Source organism: Eutrema salsugineum, unplaced genomic scaffold (genome assembly GCF_000478725.1).
Source record: "Eutrema salsugineum unplaced genomic scaffold, Eutsalg1_0 scaffold_16, whole genome shotgun sequence".
Taxonomy (NCBI): domain Eukaryota; kingdom Viridiplantae; phylum Streptophyta; class Magnoliopsida; order Brassicales; family Brassicaceae; genus Eutrema; species Eutrema salsugineum.
Window position 1 is genome coordinate 3,749,366 of NW_006256858.1, and position 14,140 is coordinate 3,763,505.

At 34.7% G+C, this 14,140-nt stretch overlaps 4 protein-coding genes across 4 annotated transcripts; 1 reads left to right on the forward strand and 3 right to left on the reverse strand.

Moving 5' to 3' along the window:
- Positions 1-4,234: 4,234 nt before the first annotated feature.
- On the reverse strand, positions 4,235-4,936 carry LOC18020763. Its single transcript, XM_006404212.2, has one exon. The coding sequence runs from the start codon at positions 4,787-4,789 to the stop codon at positions 4,388-4,390; it is 402 nt and encodes a 133-aa protein (XP_006404275.1). The 5' UTR covers positions 4,790-4,936; the 3' UTR covers positions 4,235-4,387.
- Positions 4,937-5,233: 297 nt separating this feature from the next.
- Positions 5,234-6,783, forward strand: LOC18020970 (protein-L-isoaspartate O-methyltransferase 1). The gene is made up of 4 exons (XM_006404213.2): positions 5,234-5,370; positions 5,736-6,003; positions 6,096-6,263; positions 6,355-6,783. The coding sequence occupies exons 1-4, from the start codon at positions 5,365-5,367 to the stop codon at positions 6,603-6,605; spliced, it is 693 nt and encodes a 230-aa protein (XP_006404276.1). The 5' UTR covers positions 5,234-5,364; the 3' UTR covers positions 6,606-6,783.
- Positions 6,670-8,360, reverse strand: LOC18020971 (cytochrome P450 71A23). The gene is made up of 2 exons (XM_006404214.2): positions 7,485-8,360; positions 6,670-7,394 (listed from the first exon to the last, which is right to left on the reverse strand). The coding sequence occupies exons 1-2, from the start codon at positions 8,337-8,339 to the stop codon at positions 6,780-6,782; spliced, it is 1,470 nt and encodes a 489-aa protein (XP_006404277.1). The 5' UTR covers positions 8,340-8,360; the 3' UTR covers positions 6,670-6,779.
- Positions 8,361-9,177: 817 nt separating this feature from the next.
- Positions 9,178-10,946, reverse strand: LOC18020972 (cytochrome P450 71A26). Its single transcript, XM_024157699.1, has 2 exons — positions 10,095-10,946; positions 9,178-9,908 (listed from the first exon to the last, which is right to left on the reverse strand). Exons 1-2 carry the CDS (start codon positions 10,938-10,940, stop codon positions 9,297-9,299), a joined length of 1,458 nt encoding a protein of 485 aa, XP_024013467.1. The 5' UTR covers positions 10,941-10,946; the 3' UTR covers positions 9,178-9,296.
- Positions 10,947-14,140: the final 3,194 nt, after the last annotated feature.

A 14,140-nucleotide genomic window follows, 5' to 3' on the forward strand; every position in this document is an offset into this window, starting at 1 on the left:
GAGTCCTTAAAAACATTTCATCGTGATATTTGGAACCTAATTGGAACATCTTAATGCGAATTTATTAAATGTGAAAAATAAATAATGGATATGATTATACAATGATGGAAAAATTAAGGTAAAGCAACAAGTTGCTTAGGCAAATAATGAAAGCAATAGTTAGATTAAGATATATATATATATGGCCGTTGGGATTTGGAAAAAATGTGGAACAAAAGATGTTCACACCATGGCATTGTAGACTTGTTAAAAACTTTTTTTGTAAAGGATTTAGAACTGAAAAATATATATTTTCGATCGTGTTTGATTGAGAACAACATGATCACTCTTCTAGTTTTTATAAAAATCGTATGGTCACGTGTAGACGAAAAACGGTCATGAAAAATACAAGAAAGTTTTCATTTGTTACATAAAAATTAATAGGAAAATTCAAACATCAATCTGATTACAAGCATACGAAATTATAAATCCATGTATATTTATGTATCCAAGACTACTTAATGATTAATGTACAAGTATTATAAGAAATGTTTTTTCCATGGATCGTGGGAAGGTCATGTGTTCTTCCAGGGAGGACCTCGTGGCGATATGTTTAGCATTCCCATACTTTTCTCTTTCTGAATAACTTTGGATGATCTGGATTGGGAGTTTTAGATTACATTTTGGCCAACCTCAGTCGTGCGATATTTGTTTATCATCTCTATACATTTTTTTTTGGGAATAACTCTGGGTGATCCAAATCAAAATTAATTCGTTCGAACTTCAACTGATTTTTTATACCAAAAACGACATATATTATTATGATGATTCAAACAGGGTAGTTTCAAAGGCCATTTAATTTGTTATTAAAAAAAATTAAATGAGAATAAACGAAATCACGTTTTTGTCTGCTAGATTCATCGAAAAATATTTGTTTACTGGATTCATTAAAAAACTTTTGTTTACTAGGTTGTCAATTTAAGAGTCTAAACTAGATTCTACCCCATGCGTTCGCACAGGAACTATTTTTTATTTGTTTAATATAATTTTTGTTTTCTGTTTTCTGTTTTCTTTATATATAATTTTTAATAACTAATATAGAATTTTTATTTTATAATTTGTTTCTATTGATTATTTTTTTTAATATTATATATGACTGTAATTAGAAAAAATTATTCTAACCCGCCAGTTCATATTAATGTAAAAAGTATTATAATTTAAAAACGTCATTATAACATGTTCATTTATATTAATTCAAAAAACCGAAATTATTAAAACATTTAACATGTCTGTTTATTTTATTTGTATATTTTAAATATTATTAAGTTTAAATATTTAAATTTTATATTTATTTAATAAAAATATATAATATATTATTTCATCTCTATCATTAAAAATATTATTTAATTTTGAATATTTAAATTAAATCTAAATTAATATCTGGGTTATTATTTTTGTAAAGATATAATAATTTATAATTTTTGATAATATAATTTATATTTAAGGAAATCTATAAGAAATCTAAATTAAAAACTAAATTTTCGGATTTATATTAAAACAGAAATAAAAATAATTATTTTATTTATTTTACACTAAATTAACTTATTTAGTAAATCTAAATTAAAATTAATATTTTTGTTTAGCAATAAAAATAACAGTTATTCAAAAATAGAATAGTAGAAAACCAAGTAAAAATTGTGTTTGGATACAAAACATCCTTCTCTTTTAATAGTATAGATATTTTATTTTTATCCGTATATAATAGAAAACAATATTGGTCAGACAAAAAAAATGAACAAAGAGCTTATTCAGTTTAATTTATTACAACAACAAAAAAGTCATGGAGTTTCTTCTGAAGTTGTTAGCCAAAAGATTATTGATTTAGATTAGATCAAGTTTGAGATTAAATCAAAATAAACAATTCTAAACCCATCGTGGGTTAAGAAGATTTTTAAAGTTAAATCGTTTGATGTAGTGGATATGAACGAGTAATTTTAATCATCTTTGATTCTTGGCTTAATAATACCCGCATCGTGGTTGGAACGTGGATGCTTCCTAATGTGAGGAATGTAGGAAACATATATTTAATCCTTTGTTTATTATTGAATCATTGAATTTGATCTCGTCATCCTTTGCTTGGCCACTCATATCCTAGGCTAATTGATAAATATTCAGAAGTACAAGAAGATTCAACTTTTGACACTCACATAACAAAAGAAGAAAGAGATTCAAATTTCTAAAACATAAGAAGACCTTTTGTTTGTGTGACTAAATGGCTCACCAATTGTTTTCCTCTAAATTCCATTGATAAATGATTACTATAAGAAAATATTGTGGGTTTTTAAGAAGTATATATATATATATATATACATATATATATACATTAATAATTTTTTTTTGTACTGCTGTCCTCTCCTTCTTCTCAATAACCATGATATTTCATACCATAATCTAGACTAGTTCATAAGATCAATAAAATTTCCATATATGTTAAGTAAATCGTTTACATTGACCAAGTAGTAACTAAATACTCGAATTCTCAACGATTTTTCAAGTTTTTTTCACTAACACTTTAATGGTCGGGAATAAGCCATTAAGTCACCGTTTTACGATCTTAGTTTTGTGGTACTAGATTACTATGGAGTAATTAAAAATGCTATCCTTTGCGAAACAAATATTTTCTTGGTCTAAATTATGAAACAAATATGTTTTCTCATCAAAACAAATACTCCTATTTGAAGATCCAAAATACGTGAAATTGTCTAATTTTCATTTTCAACAAATACCGATTGAATTTTGGATTTGGTTTTGCAAATGTATGTAAATAATGTACATACTTCAACTTTCTTTTGGTACAAGTTTCATAAGATCTCGAAAATGCAATGACATGGTTAGATGTTTCCTAGTATCGTGCAAATGACTATTCGTGAATTGGCTATAAAATTATTGTATGCTCTCCAAACCCTAATAATTTAAATTTATAGTAACGTACTAACGTGTTTCTTGTCAAAATGTAAAGGAATCGTAAACCGATCCAAACAGCTAGCTTGCCTTAAGTATCCTCAAACCTTATCCAATTTACTTCTTTACAAAACATTAAGATTCCAAATCTTTTGAAAGCTTCAAATCAATTTATGAGATGAGTCTGATCGGTTTTAGTTCAGTTTATTTTTTTTCTTTTCCCCGTCTTCACTTTATATTCAATTAATAGAAGTATTGTTTATTTCTAGTTTTTGTTCTAAACTCAAAACCAAACTGCATCTAAACAGTAAATCAAACCCGAAATTTGCCAAAACAAACCAAAGATATTTCGGTTGCTTTCCGTTTACGATTTCTCGAAAAAAAAAACAAACTTTCAATCTTAAACGTAACCATATACACCTGTCATTCACAAACCTCTCCTTCCACAAGTAGAAGCCAAAACATAATCAAAACTAAACAAACAAAATTTTATTGAGCTAAAGCAGAAGAATCTTAAGTCTCAGTAAACAGGACTTAAGTACTGGTTGGTTCTTGACCACAAAAAAGGATAATAATTTGGGTCGACTAGACCCTCAGATTAGTAACCACTCAATAGCTGTAGAACAAGTAACCTCAATAGTTGAAGCAAGCAACTCCAGATGGCCAAATGCCAAAGCAAGACCGTTGAAGAATCTATATTTAACTACTAATTACTATGTTCTTGAATTCCCCCATTATTAAGAAACTTGATGAATGGCTAATCATTATTTCTTCTGGCCAAAGAAACTAAGCAGGAAATCAATCTATATCAAGACAGTATTTTCAGCAACAAAAAAAAATAGTTCTGATGATATCATCCCAACCTCACCGAGTTACTTGTAAACAATCAGACTTAAGCCTAGGTCTCTGTGTGAAAGCTCAAAGGAGTAAATCTAAAGTAATACACTTGGCTTTAGATTCAAACTATATGACACTATAGTGGGTTTCCAGGATCCAAGTTACTTAGGAGGAACTAACGGATCAAAGCAACTAAGTAAAGTCCATACGATCACAAATCTCAAGCCTATCAAAATGAAAAATCTCAGCTTTTCTAATTAGGTAAAGACCTCAGAGAATGGGACGATTCAGATTTATAAGCAAACTCATCATCTTATCACAGTAATTTTGTTTCTTGGAATTAATTCAACACTACAAAACGCAAGATTCAAATTGTTGAATTTTATAACACAGAGCTAACACTGCGCAACTGTGTGAGAAATCCATGAAATTCTTGGCAGAAACAAACGATTAACACTGACTGTAACGAGAAAAACAATCTGTCGATTCCTCAATACATTGTAACATTATCGATCTAATTCAAAGAAATATGATTCGGACATGAAGCCCAATATTTAGAAGACAAAAAAGGTTTTCAAATTTCTCACCGGAATATTAGCAAGCAAAGCTTCTACGATTTTCTCCCCATACGCTTCCTGAGTTTCCTGTACTTGTGCTTGTTCATCTTCTTCTTCCTCTTCTTCTTCACACTGTCTGCATAAATCACCGCCTCCTTCTCATCCTTCTCCTCCATCACCGCATCCGCCAACGACGACACCGTTTCAATTAGACCCAAATCAGGAATCAGAGTCGGGTTAAAACCGTACCCGATTGGGAAACTCGGGTAAAAGTGAAGAGATTTATCGGCGACGGTAATCACGGGGTTAGTAATAGGAACTGGATCGAATTCTACAGAAACAGACTCGACGTTGCTGATGCAAGGCTTCTGATGTGGTATAAGATTGTGAGTGAGTCTCGGGATTGATCTTAGACATGATTGGTTCCTGAGAAACCTGTGCATAAGATTCGCCATTGTTGATTAAAACCCTAGAAAATGTTGAGAGTGAGGAACGAAGCCGACGATGGTCGTTCGTACTTCTCCTCCGTCATCAGATCCAGAGGGGTTTTTTTGGGCCTTTTACGTTGGAGCCCGAATCTCCAAAACGACGTCTTTTGCATTTACGTTACAATGTTACGACGTCGTTTTGCGGGTTTCACCGCAGTGACGAGATCACGAGAACTTCATTTTACGAGACTGACGCTCTCGGCTCTACCACTGAGCTATATGGGCATCTTTGGCAATTTATTTTCCTTGCGTTAAAATTTGTAAAATACAGAAGATAATGTTTTGGGTGAAATTGTAATAAGGAAAACTATGGGGTAATACTAAAACATGACAGAAAATAACAGGATACGTTGCAAATAGAATAGGCGCACGATAATATTCCTTTTACCCTCGTTGCGTGCAGTTTCCGCTATTATGAGCTATCTTTTTCCCCGTTCTTCTTCTAACGCCTGAAGTCTCCGATCATCTCTCTCTCACACACTGCTCTCTCTCTCTCTCTGCTTCATTTCTCTCTTATCCCGGGAAGCTTTCTATTACAGGAGATGAGGGTAATCTTTTAGTCTTTCTCTCTGCTGAATAATCGTTTTGATTCGAATTAAGAGATGTAATTGTGATTTCCACTCCCGATCGATTGAATACTTTGATTTTATTTTCACTCTGAAAGTTTCGATTTTGAGATCAGTAAAGTCTCTATTTTAGCATTTCATTTTCATATCTGGTTAAAAGTCGCTGCTTTTGTCTGTCAATAATGGATGATCGAACTTATCTCAGAGACATAGATGTAGACACAAAATATTGATCTCCTCCAGATTAATACTCCGATGGTCATGACCTGTAGTGTATAATCTTAGTCGTTGCTAGTTTGTATTGTTTCTGTCCTGATGAGATTCTGTTTTTGGTGGCGATGTTGTAGCAATTCTGGACAAACAGTATCAACACGAACAAAGCTATGGTGGAGAACTTGCAAAATCACGGCGTAATTACGTCTGATAAAGTTGCTGAAGCTATGGAGGCTGTGGACAGAGGCATGTTTGTACCAGACGGTTCCTCTCCTTACGTTGACGGTCCCATGTCTATTGGGTATAACGTGACCATATCAGCACCTCATATGCACGCAATGTGCCTTGAGCTTCTCGAAAAGAATTTGAAACCAGGGATGCGTGTTCTTGATGTCGGCTCGGGTTTGTTTTTCCTCTTCTCGAAAAGAATCTTCTTGCCGTTTTTTGATGATGATGGTTTGATGAATAAGAAGCATATGTTCAAATCTTGATAGGAACCGGATACTTAACAGCTTGCTTTGCGGTCATGGTTGGATCCGAAGGGCGTGCTATTGGTGTAGAACACATCCCTGAGCTGGTGGCTTCTTCCATCAAGAACATTGAAGGTAGTGGTGCTGCTTCGACATTGCTGAAAGAAGGATCTCTCGCTGTTCACGTTGGTGGTGAGATTTCAATAGTAAAATTTTTTTTGAGATTTCGTTTTGATGTTCCATTGCTGGTTTCAATGAGTTGTTTGTTTTGGTTTTGAAATAGATGGAAGGCAAGGATGGGCTGAGTTTGCACCGTACGATGCTATTCATGTGGGAGCAGCAGCACCAGAGATCCCAGAGGCATTGATTGAGCAATTGAAACCTGGTGGGAGACTTGTGATCCCGGTTGGGAACATATTCCAAGACCTGAAAGTGGTTGATAAGAACTCAGATGGTTCGGTTAGCATCAAGAGCGAAACTTCGGTTCGTTATGTTCCTTTGACTAGCCGTGAAGCTCAACTGAGAGGGGACTGATTGATGATGATGACACTCGTTGTACATACCAATGAATCAAGTAAGCTAATAAGCTTCACGAGACCTTAAAACTCAAACATCTCTTCTTGGCTAGTAATAACTTTTCAAATGTCTAAAACATGTTTATCAAAGACATAACATAATATAATAGCTAGTAAGCAGTTATGTATTGGTCTAAGTAGTAGTAGGTGAGGCAGTCACGTAAAGAGGGAACTTGCGGCGAATCACACTACCGATTGATTCAGCAACATCGGTTTGATGATCTTCTGTAGATTGCCAGTCAAACCGATGCATTAAGTTAGCCAAAACCACCTCATTCAACACCACAGCAAATGATATTCCAGGGCACATCCTTCTCCCTGAACCAAACGGAATCAGCTCAAAATCCTGACCACGGAAATCAGCAGCAGAGGAAGAAGAATCTAAATGCCTCTCCGGTCTAAACTCCTCGGCGTCCGGTCCCCACGTGGCTACCTCTCTCCCGATCGCCCAAAGATTGATCATAACCTGTGTACCGGCTGGTATGTGGTGTTCTCTTAGTTTCACATCTTCTGTTGATTCGTGAGGAACCATCAATGGAACTGGAGGATGTAGCCTGAGTGTCTCTTTGATCACAGCTCTTAAGTAGTTCATTTCTTGAATGTCGTCCTCTGATACACTTGATCTCCCCTTACAAACTGTACGGACTTCTTCTTGAAGTCTTTTCAGACACTTTGGGTGACGAAGAAGCTCTGTCATTTCCCATTCCAAAAGCGTTGAAGATGTGTCTGTACCACCCACAAAAGCATCCTGAAAAAGTGCAAAAACCAAAACAAGAACTATGGTTATATCCTAAAACATTATTGGAACTAAATTTGCTTTTTGTTTCTTCTGCTTTACCAAGATGATTGCCTTTATGCTTAACCGGTTGATCTCAAACCCAACGCTCTTCTCTTTCTGAACGGCGAGTAATACATCGGCGAAATCAGCTTTATCGCCATCTCCATCTTCATGATCCTGCACAATCTTCTCCAAGAGCTCATCAAAATCTTTTGCCGTCTTTTCAAGTTGACTATCTAGACCACGGATCCAATCAGTCCATGCAAGCCACGGTACATAACTCCCGAGACTAAACGTACCCAATTGCCTCATGAGCCGGTCTATTAACTCTTTAAAATCTGTTCCAGCACCGTATTTTCTTCCCAAAGCAACTCTACATATAACATCGTTAGTTAAAGTCGTCATGAGCTTGCTTAGATTCATCGGCGAAGAAGAACTCAGTTTCTTGATTTTTTCCATCAGCAGACTTATCTCTTCTTGTCTCACTTCTCGAAAAGAACGTACCATTTTGTTGCTTAGGAGATGTATGACACTCACACTCTTCATTTGCCTCCAATACTCTCCATAAGGAGCTGAGGCCATATTGCGGCTCCCGTAGAGAAGCTTTTCGTAGATTCTGTAACGTGGTCGGCTCGCGAAGACGCGGTCATGGGTCTTCAAAATGTCTCGAGCAGCGTCAGCGGAAGAGGCTACAAGAACGGGGACAGTGCCAAAGTGAAGGAGCATGAGAGGTCCGTAACGGTGGCTCAGGGTGCGTAGTGATCGGTGAGGATGTTGGCCGAGCTGATGAAGGTTTCCGATCAACGGAAGTCTCGGTGGTGATGCCAATGTATTACTTTTCTTCCCTGTCGTCAGTTTTTTCAAGAAGAGAATGGTAATGGAAAATATGATGCATAAGAGAAGTATCATGTTCATATTTTTGTAAATTTTGGATTCTTCAAGTTTTTCTCGTGAGTGTTGTGTTCTTCTTGTTGGACTTGGGGTAATGTATATAAGCCAAGTTTCTATACGTTACGTTTACTAGTGTCCACTCAAATTTTATTCTTTTTTTTCATAAATTGGAAAATAAAATTTGACAAAATTACTACGTATAAAAGTTAAAGAAATCTCTTTATATAGTATGACACTCACGCACATAACAATTAAATTGACACGTAAATTTTTTTCCTATTTAGAGATAAAGTAGAGAAAATTTCTTTGACCAAACAAAACAGAAAATCTTTTCCTTTCGTTAAAAAACAAATCTTTTTTTATAATGATTAAATACCTTATTTGTTAGATTTTTTTTTATTGCCACAAGGTCCACAAAAACTATCTTCTAAAAGATATATCCCTTGTTTGTACATTTCAAAAATATATCAAGAATATTGAAAGCAGTTTTGCTTCCCATATATTTACTGATTCCCCTATTGCTGAAAAGAGGGCCACTCCTAGATTATAGCAAACCGACCAATAGCAAAACTAAGGTTTGAACTTGGCACACTGACAACAGAATTTTTTTTTTTATCACTACATTAAAGCATATTGTCAAATGATGTCACCAAATAAATATTATATTTTGGTGTCTAAAAGTCCTTGTTTGTTGGGGTTTAGTGATAGTTATGTTAGCATCAAAGCGAAATTTTAGTCCGTTATGTTTCCTTTGACTAGCCGTGTAGCTCAATTGAGAGCGGACTGATGATATATACGTTTCATAGAACAATGAATCTAAAATTAGCTTAGTTACTCAAGAACGTAAACCTCAAAGACTCTCTTTGCTCGTAAGGGTTTCAAATGAGTAACATGTTTGCGTACACCATAACATAATAAAACATTCATATCTATATATATACACCATGACATAATAAAACATTCATATATATAGTGACCAAGTCAGGTGGTAGATGATGCAATGGCGTAAAGAGGGAACATGCGGTGAATTGCAAGACCCGTTGATTCAGCAACACCGGTCTGATCTTCTGTACATTCAACCGGGAACCTCCAATCAAACCGGTGCACTAAGGTAGCCAAAACCATCTCATTCAACACCATAGCGAATGATATTGCTGGACAAATCCTTCTCCCTGCTCCAAATGGAATCAGCTCAAAATTCTGACCCCGGAAATCAACTGACGAGTTTAAATGCCTCTCCGGTCTAAACTCCTCGGCGTCTGGTCCCCACGTGGCAACCTCTCTCCCAATCGCCCAAGCATTGATCAGAACCTGTGTACCGGCAGGTATGTGATAATCTCTTAACTTGACATCATGTGTTGATTCGTGAGTAGCCATCAATGGAAGTGGAGGATGTAGCCTCAGTGTCTCTTTGATCACAGCTTTTAAGTACTTCATATCTTGAATGTCTTCTTCCGACACACTCGATCTTCCCTTACAAATTGTACGAACTTCTTCTTGAAGTCTGTTCAGACACTCAGGGTGACGTAGAAGCTCTGTCATTGTCCATTCCATAAGTGTGTACGATGTGTCCGTACCACCCACAAAAACATCCTGAAAACCAAAACAATAACTATGGTTATAATATATATATATATGTATATATATATATTTCAATCATATTAAATATATATTTTATAAAAAAGTTGAACAGAGCCTACAATTTGTATAAAGACGGCCCTGGTTATATACTAAAATATCTGAATTCGTATCATCTAAAAGTGAGTATATTTCCTTTACCAAAACTATTGCTTTTATGCTGAGCCTGTCGATTTCAAAGCCGACACTCTTATCTCTCTGGACGGCGAGCAATACATCCACGAAATCATTTCTATCTCCGTCCTCATCTACATGATCTTGCACGACTCTCTCCAAGAACTCATCAAAATCATTTCCCGTCTTTTGTAGCTGACCATCTAAACCACGGATCCAATCAATCCATGCAAGCCACGGGACATAAGTCCCGACACTAAACGTGCCTAATAGCCTCCCTAACCTCTCCATTAACTCCTTAAAATCTGTTTCACCGCTGTATTTCTTTCCCAAAGCAACTCTACTTATAACATCGTTAGTTAAACTCGACAAGAGATTGCTTAGATTTATCCGTGAAGAACCCGATTTCTTGATCTTTTCCATCATTAGAATGATCTCTTCCTCTCTAACGTCACGAAAAGACCTGACCATTTTGTTGCTTAGGAGATGGAGGACACACACGCTCTTCATTTGTCTCCAATACTCACCATAAGGAGCTGAGGCCACATCACGCCCGTCGTAAAGAAGCTGCTCCGTGATTTTAGACCGTGGACGGCTCGCAAAAATGCGGTCGTGCGTCTTCAAAACGTCTCGAGCCGCATCAGCCGAAGAGACTACAAGAACAGGGACCTGGCCAAAGTGAAGGAGCATGAGAGGACCGTATCGATGGCTGAGAGAGCATAGTGATCGGTGAGGGTAGCGGCCAAGCTGATGAAGGTTTCCGATTAACGGAAGTCTCGGTGGTGACGTCAGTGTGCTGCTCTTCTTCCCTCTTGTCTGTTTTTTGAAGAAGAGAATGGTAATGACAATTATTGAGCATATGAGAAGTATCATGATCAATTATTTGCATCATTGGATTCTTCAAGACTTTTTCTTATGAAGAGCTTTAAAGGATTTTTTTTGTGATCCTTAAGACTAGCCAAGTGTCTCCATGCATGCATGGTACGTAATTGCTGTCCACTTAATTTTGTTCCTTTTACCCTTCCTAAAATATGTAGAAAAAAAATATGATTAAAACTGACAAAAAAAAAAAAAAACACGGTGCACTTAGAAAATGACGACGCCTTTGTTTGGATAAGAAGTGGGTGGACAAAGTTCTACTTAAGGATCATGTATGTGATCATTCACACACAAAAAAAAACAACAATCGTTAATTTTTACGATCATGTCCGGGTTCACAATATCTAAAATCTACATATCCGAGTATCTTAGAAATTAGAATATTCGATATGTTTCCATCCATATGTATGCTGTTTAATTTGTGGAAATACATATAGATAAAAATCTGGCCTTACGCATGATTCGAACTACAGACTTTCATTTACAATACTGGCGCTCTACAACTGAGCTTTGAGGACATCTTTGCTTGTTTAATTGTCGTGCAAGCAAAGATGGAGCAAGCAAACGACCTCCTGTTGTGAGAACAATGACTCAAAATCTCAAAGGTCTCTTTGTTGATTAGTAAGACTTTTAAATGAGTAAAGACATATTTGTGTACACGTAAAATAATATAATGTCTTTACCAAAAAAAAACATAATATATAATGCCTAGGATAAGTAGTAGATGATGCAATGGCGTTAAGAGGGAACATGCGGTTAGTGAATCACAATAATACCCGTTGATTCAGTGATACCAGTCTGATATTCTGTAGATTTAATCAATTAGGGAAGCACAATAATCCTAGAATCTATCATAGCATTGGAAAAGTGGTATAAAAAGAGACGAAATAAATGATGGAAATAAATTAATTATGTTTCAATTTAAAATGAGGGGGAGAAGGAAGGAAGTAATCTTAGAGTAATACCCTACCTTATAAAGAAACCATGATTCCCAATTTAATATGCTTCGCCATCATTTGCTCTTATTTGCCTCCCCACTTTCCTCTCTCACTCTCTCTCTTCTTCTTTTTATCAATTGTGAGTGTATAGACTAAAAAAATAATAATCCACAATTAGGCCAAGTGTATGCTTGATCTCTCATATCTCTAAGCTACTCTACCAAGTAATATGATTCAAAAGGCCGTAGTCTTGCGTTAGTTATCTTGCATTTTCAATAGAATTTTTTTTAGCAACAAAAAAGCACCAAATTTCATTGGTCCTAAATTACTCTAGTTTGCGGGATGATTTTTTTATTGTATAGGTGGTAAAGAATTGAAGCAGAATGGACTAGTAAGTAAACAAAATGTTGGATGATTAACCTAGAAGAACATCACTTCTTTAATCAAACTATGTGAAAACGTTCTCCTCATGCTAGGTTGTTAAGTTGAGTGTTTGAGATGAACGAAAAATATAGTTATCATATTCAAGAGGTTGATAATCTGAGTTTTTTTTTTTTTGTAAAGACTGAAGTTGTAATTATTACGTTGATTAAGATATCCTGTGGAAAATTAACACTAAGAAAACACACATACCAAAATTTAACTTCCTTTGATTGAGATAATATTTTAACGAACCATGTATTACAATATACTTTTTGAGAAGGCTAGGGGAACCGAACCTTCTTTTCGTTAACTTTAGTTTAACCTACTACTAACCTTTTTGTATCAATTTTCTTTCGTTTTCTTGCATAAGCTACTTCATTCAATTTCCTTTTGCTGGGTTGAAAAAAAAATCACAGAGGTATGATTGTAACCCCCAAAAGCAATGCAACCATTCACACTTCCTGCATTTTATTGTTTTCTTTTGTTTTTTTTTTTCTTTTGTTTCTTTGTAATAACTAATAACCCTTGTAAATTAACAAGCTCATAGGAAGCAGCCTTTCCAACTTTTCACCGAAAAGCATAAGTAATAAACAGCACACTTAATTGACTTTTTACTCTAATCACTTAAATATTGCTTTTTAATTACAAAACCAAAAGTATAAAAGTGAAAAAAAAGATTGTCATAACTTGCATTTATGTAATTATATATTCATATATTGACGGAGTACCATTTACTCATGTTTTAAGAAAGTAATTCTATTTCTTTACCGTTCATAAAATTTATTGAATTGTATTTTTACGTTATTAATAATGACTCTAGTACGATTAAGTCATGATTTTAAAATGTAGTCAGGAAGATCGAAAATTGTCTAAAAAGAACTTCACTTTTTAGCATTTCTGATTATTAAACAATTTAAGCTACTCCATTATTTGCTCTTATTTGCCTCCTCACTTTCCTCTCTCTGTCTCTCTCTTGTGAGTGTTTTTTTTTTTTCAAAACCAACTGTGTGTGTTTTAATAAAGAAACGAAGCACAGTGGGTGTCTGAGATGAGAACCCTGATCTAGTAAACTAGTAAGTATACAAAATACTGTATATGATTAACCAAGGGGAACATCACCTCTTTTCATGTGAAAACGCTCTCTTCATCTTAGGGTGTTACATATGCTTAAGGAAGAAGATGAAAGCAAATTAACTTCAACATCCGGATTTTATTTGGCAAGAGAGAAATTGTATTATTACGTTGATTAATATATCTTGTCTACTATTATACTTTTGATATATTTATCTCTTTTGTTTCTTGTAATCTATTTTTTAATTTTCTTTTGGGTGACCGAAAAAAATAAACATAGAGGGTTGATTATAATCCCCGAAAGCAATTCACCCATCCACACTTCCTGCAATTTCTTGTTTTTTTTTTCTGAATAACCCGTGTAAAGAAAAGACAAGATAAGAAACCTTTCAAACTTTTCACCGAAAAGCATAAGTAATAAACAGCACACTTAATTGACTTTTTACTCTAAACACCTATATTTGCTTTTCAATTACAAAACAAAATGTGGAAAAGTGAATACAGTGACGCAGTAATGTAATTTATTCACGTATTAAAAATGTAATCTCGTTTTTTATTATTCTTAACGTTAAATATTTTTACCTTTTAATAATGAATCTGGTATAAATATTTCATGCATCTAAAGTATAGTTAGAAAAATAGAAAATTCTGAGTCTAAATCTTAAACTTCTTAGCACTTCGTAATTATTAAACAGTTTCCTCAGCAAAAAATTTTTCGTTATTCTGTTATTCCGCATTATTCTTACATATATTCTATTATTC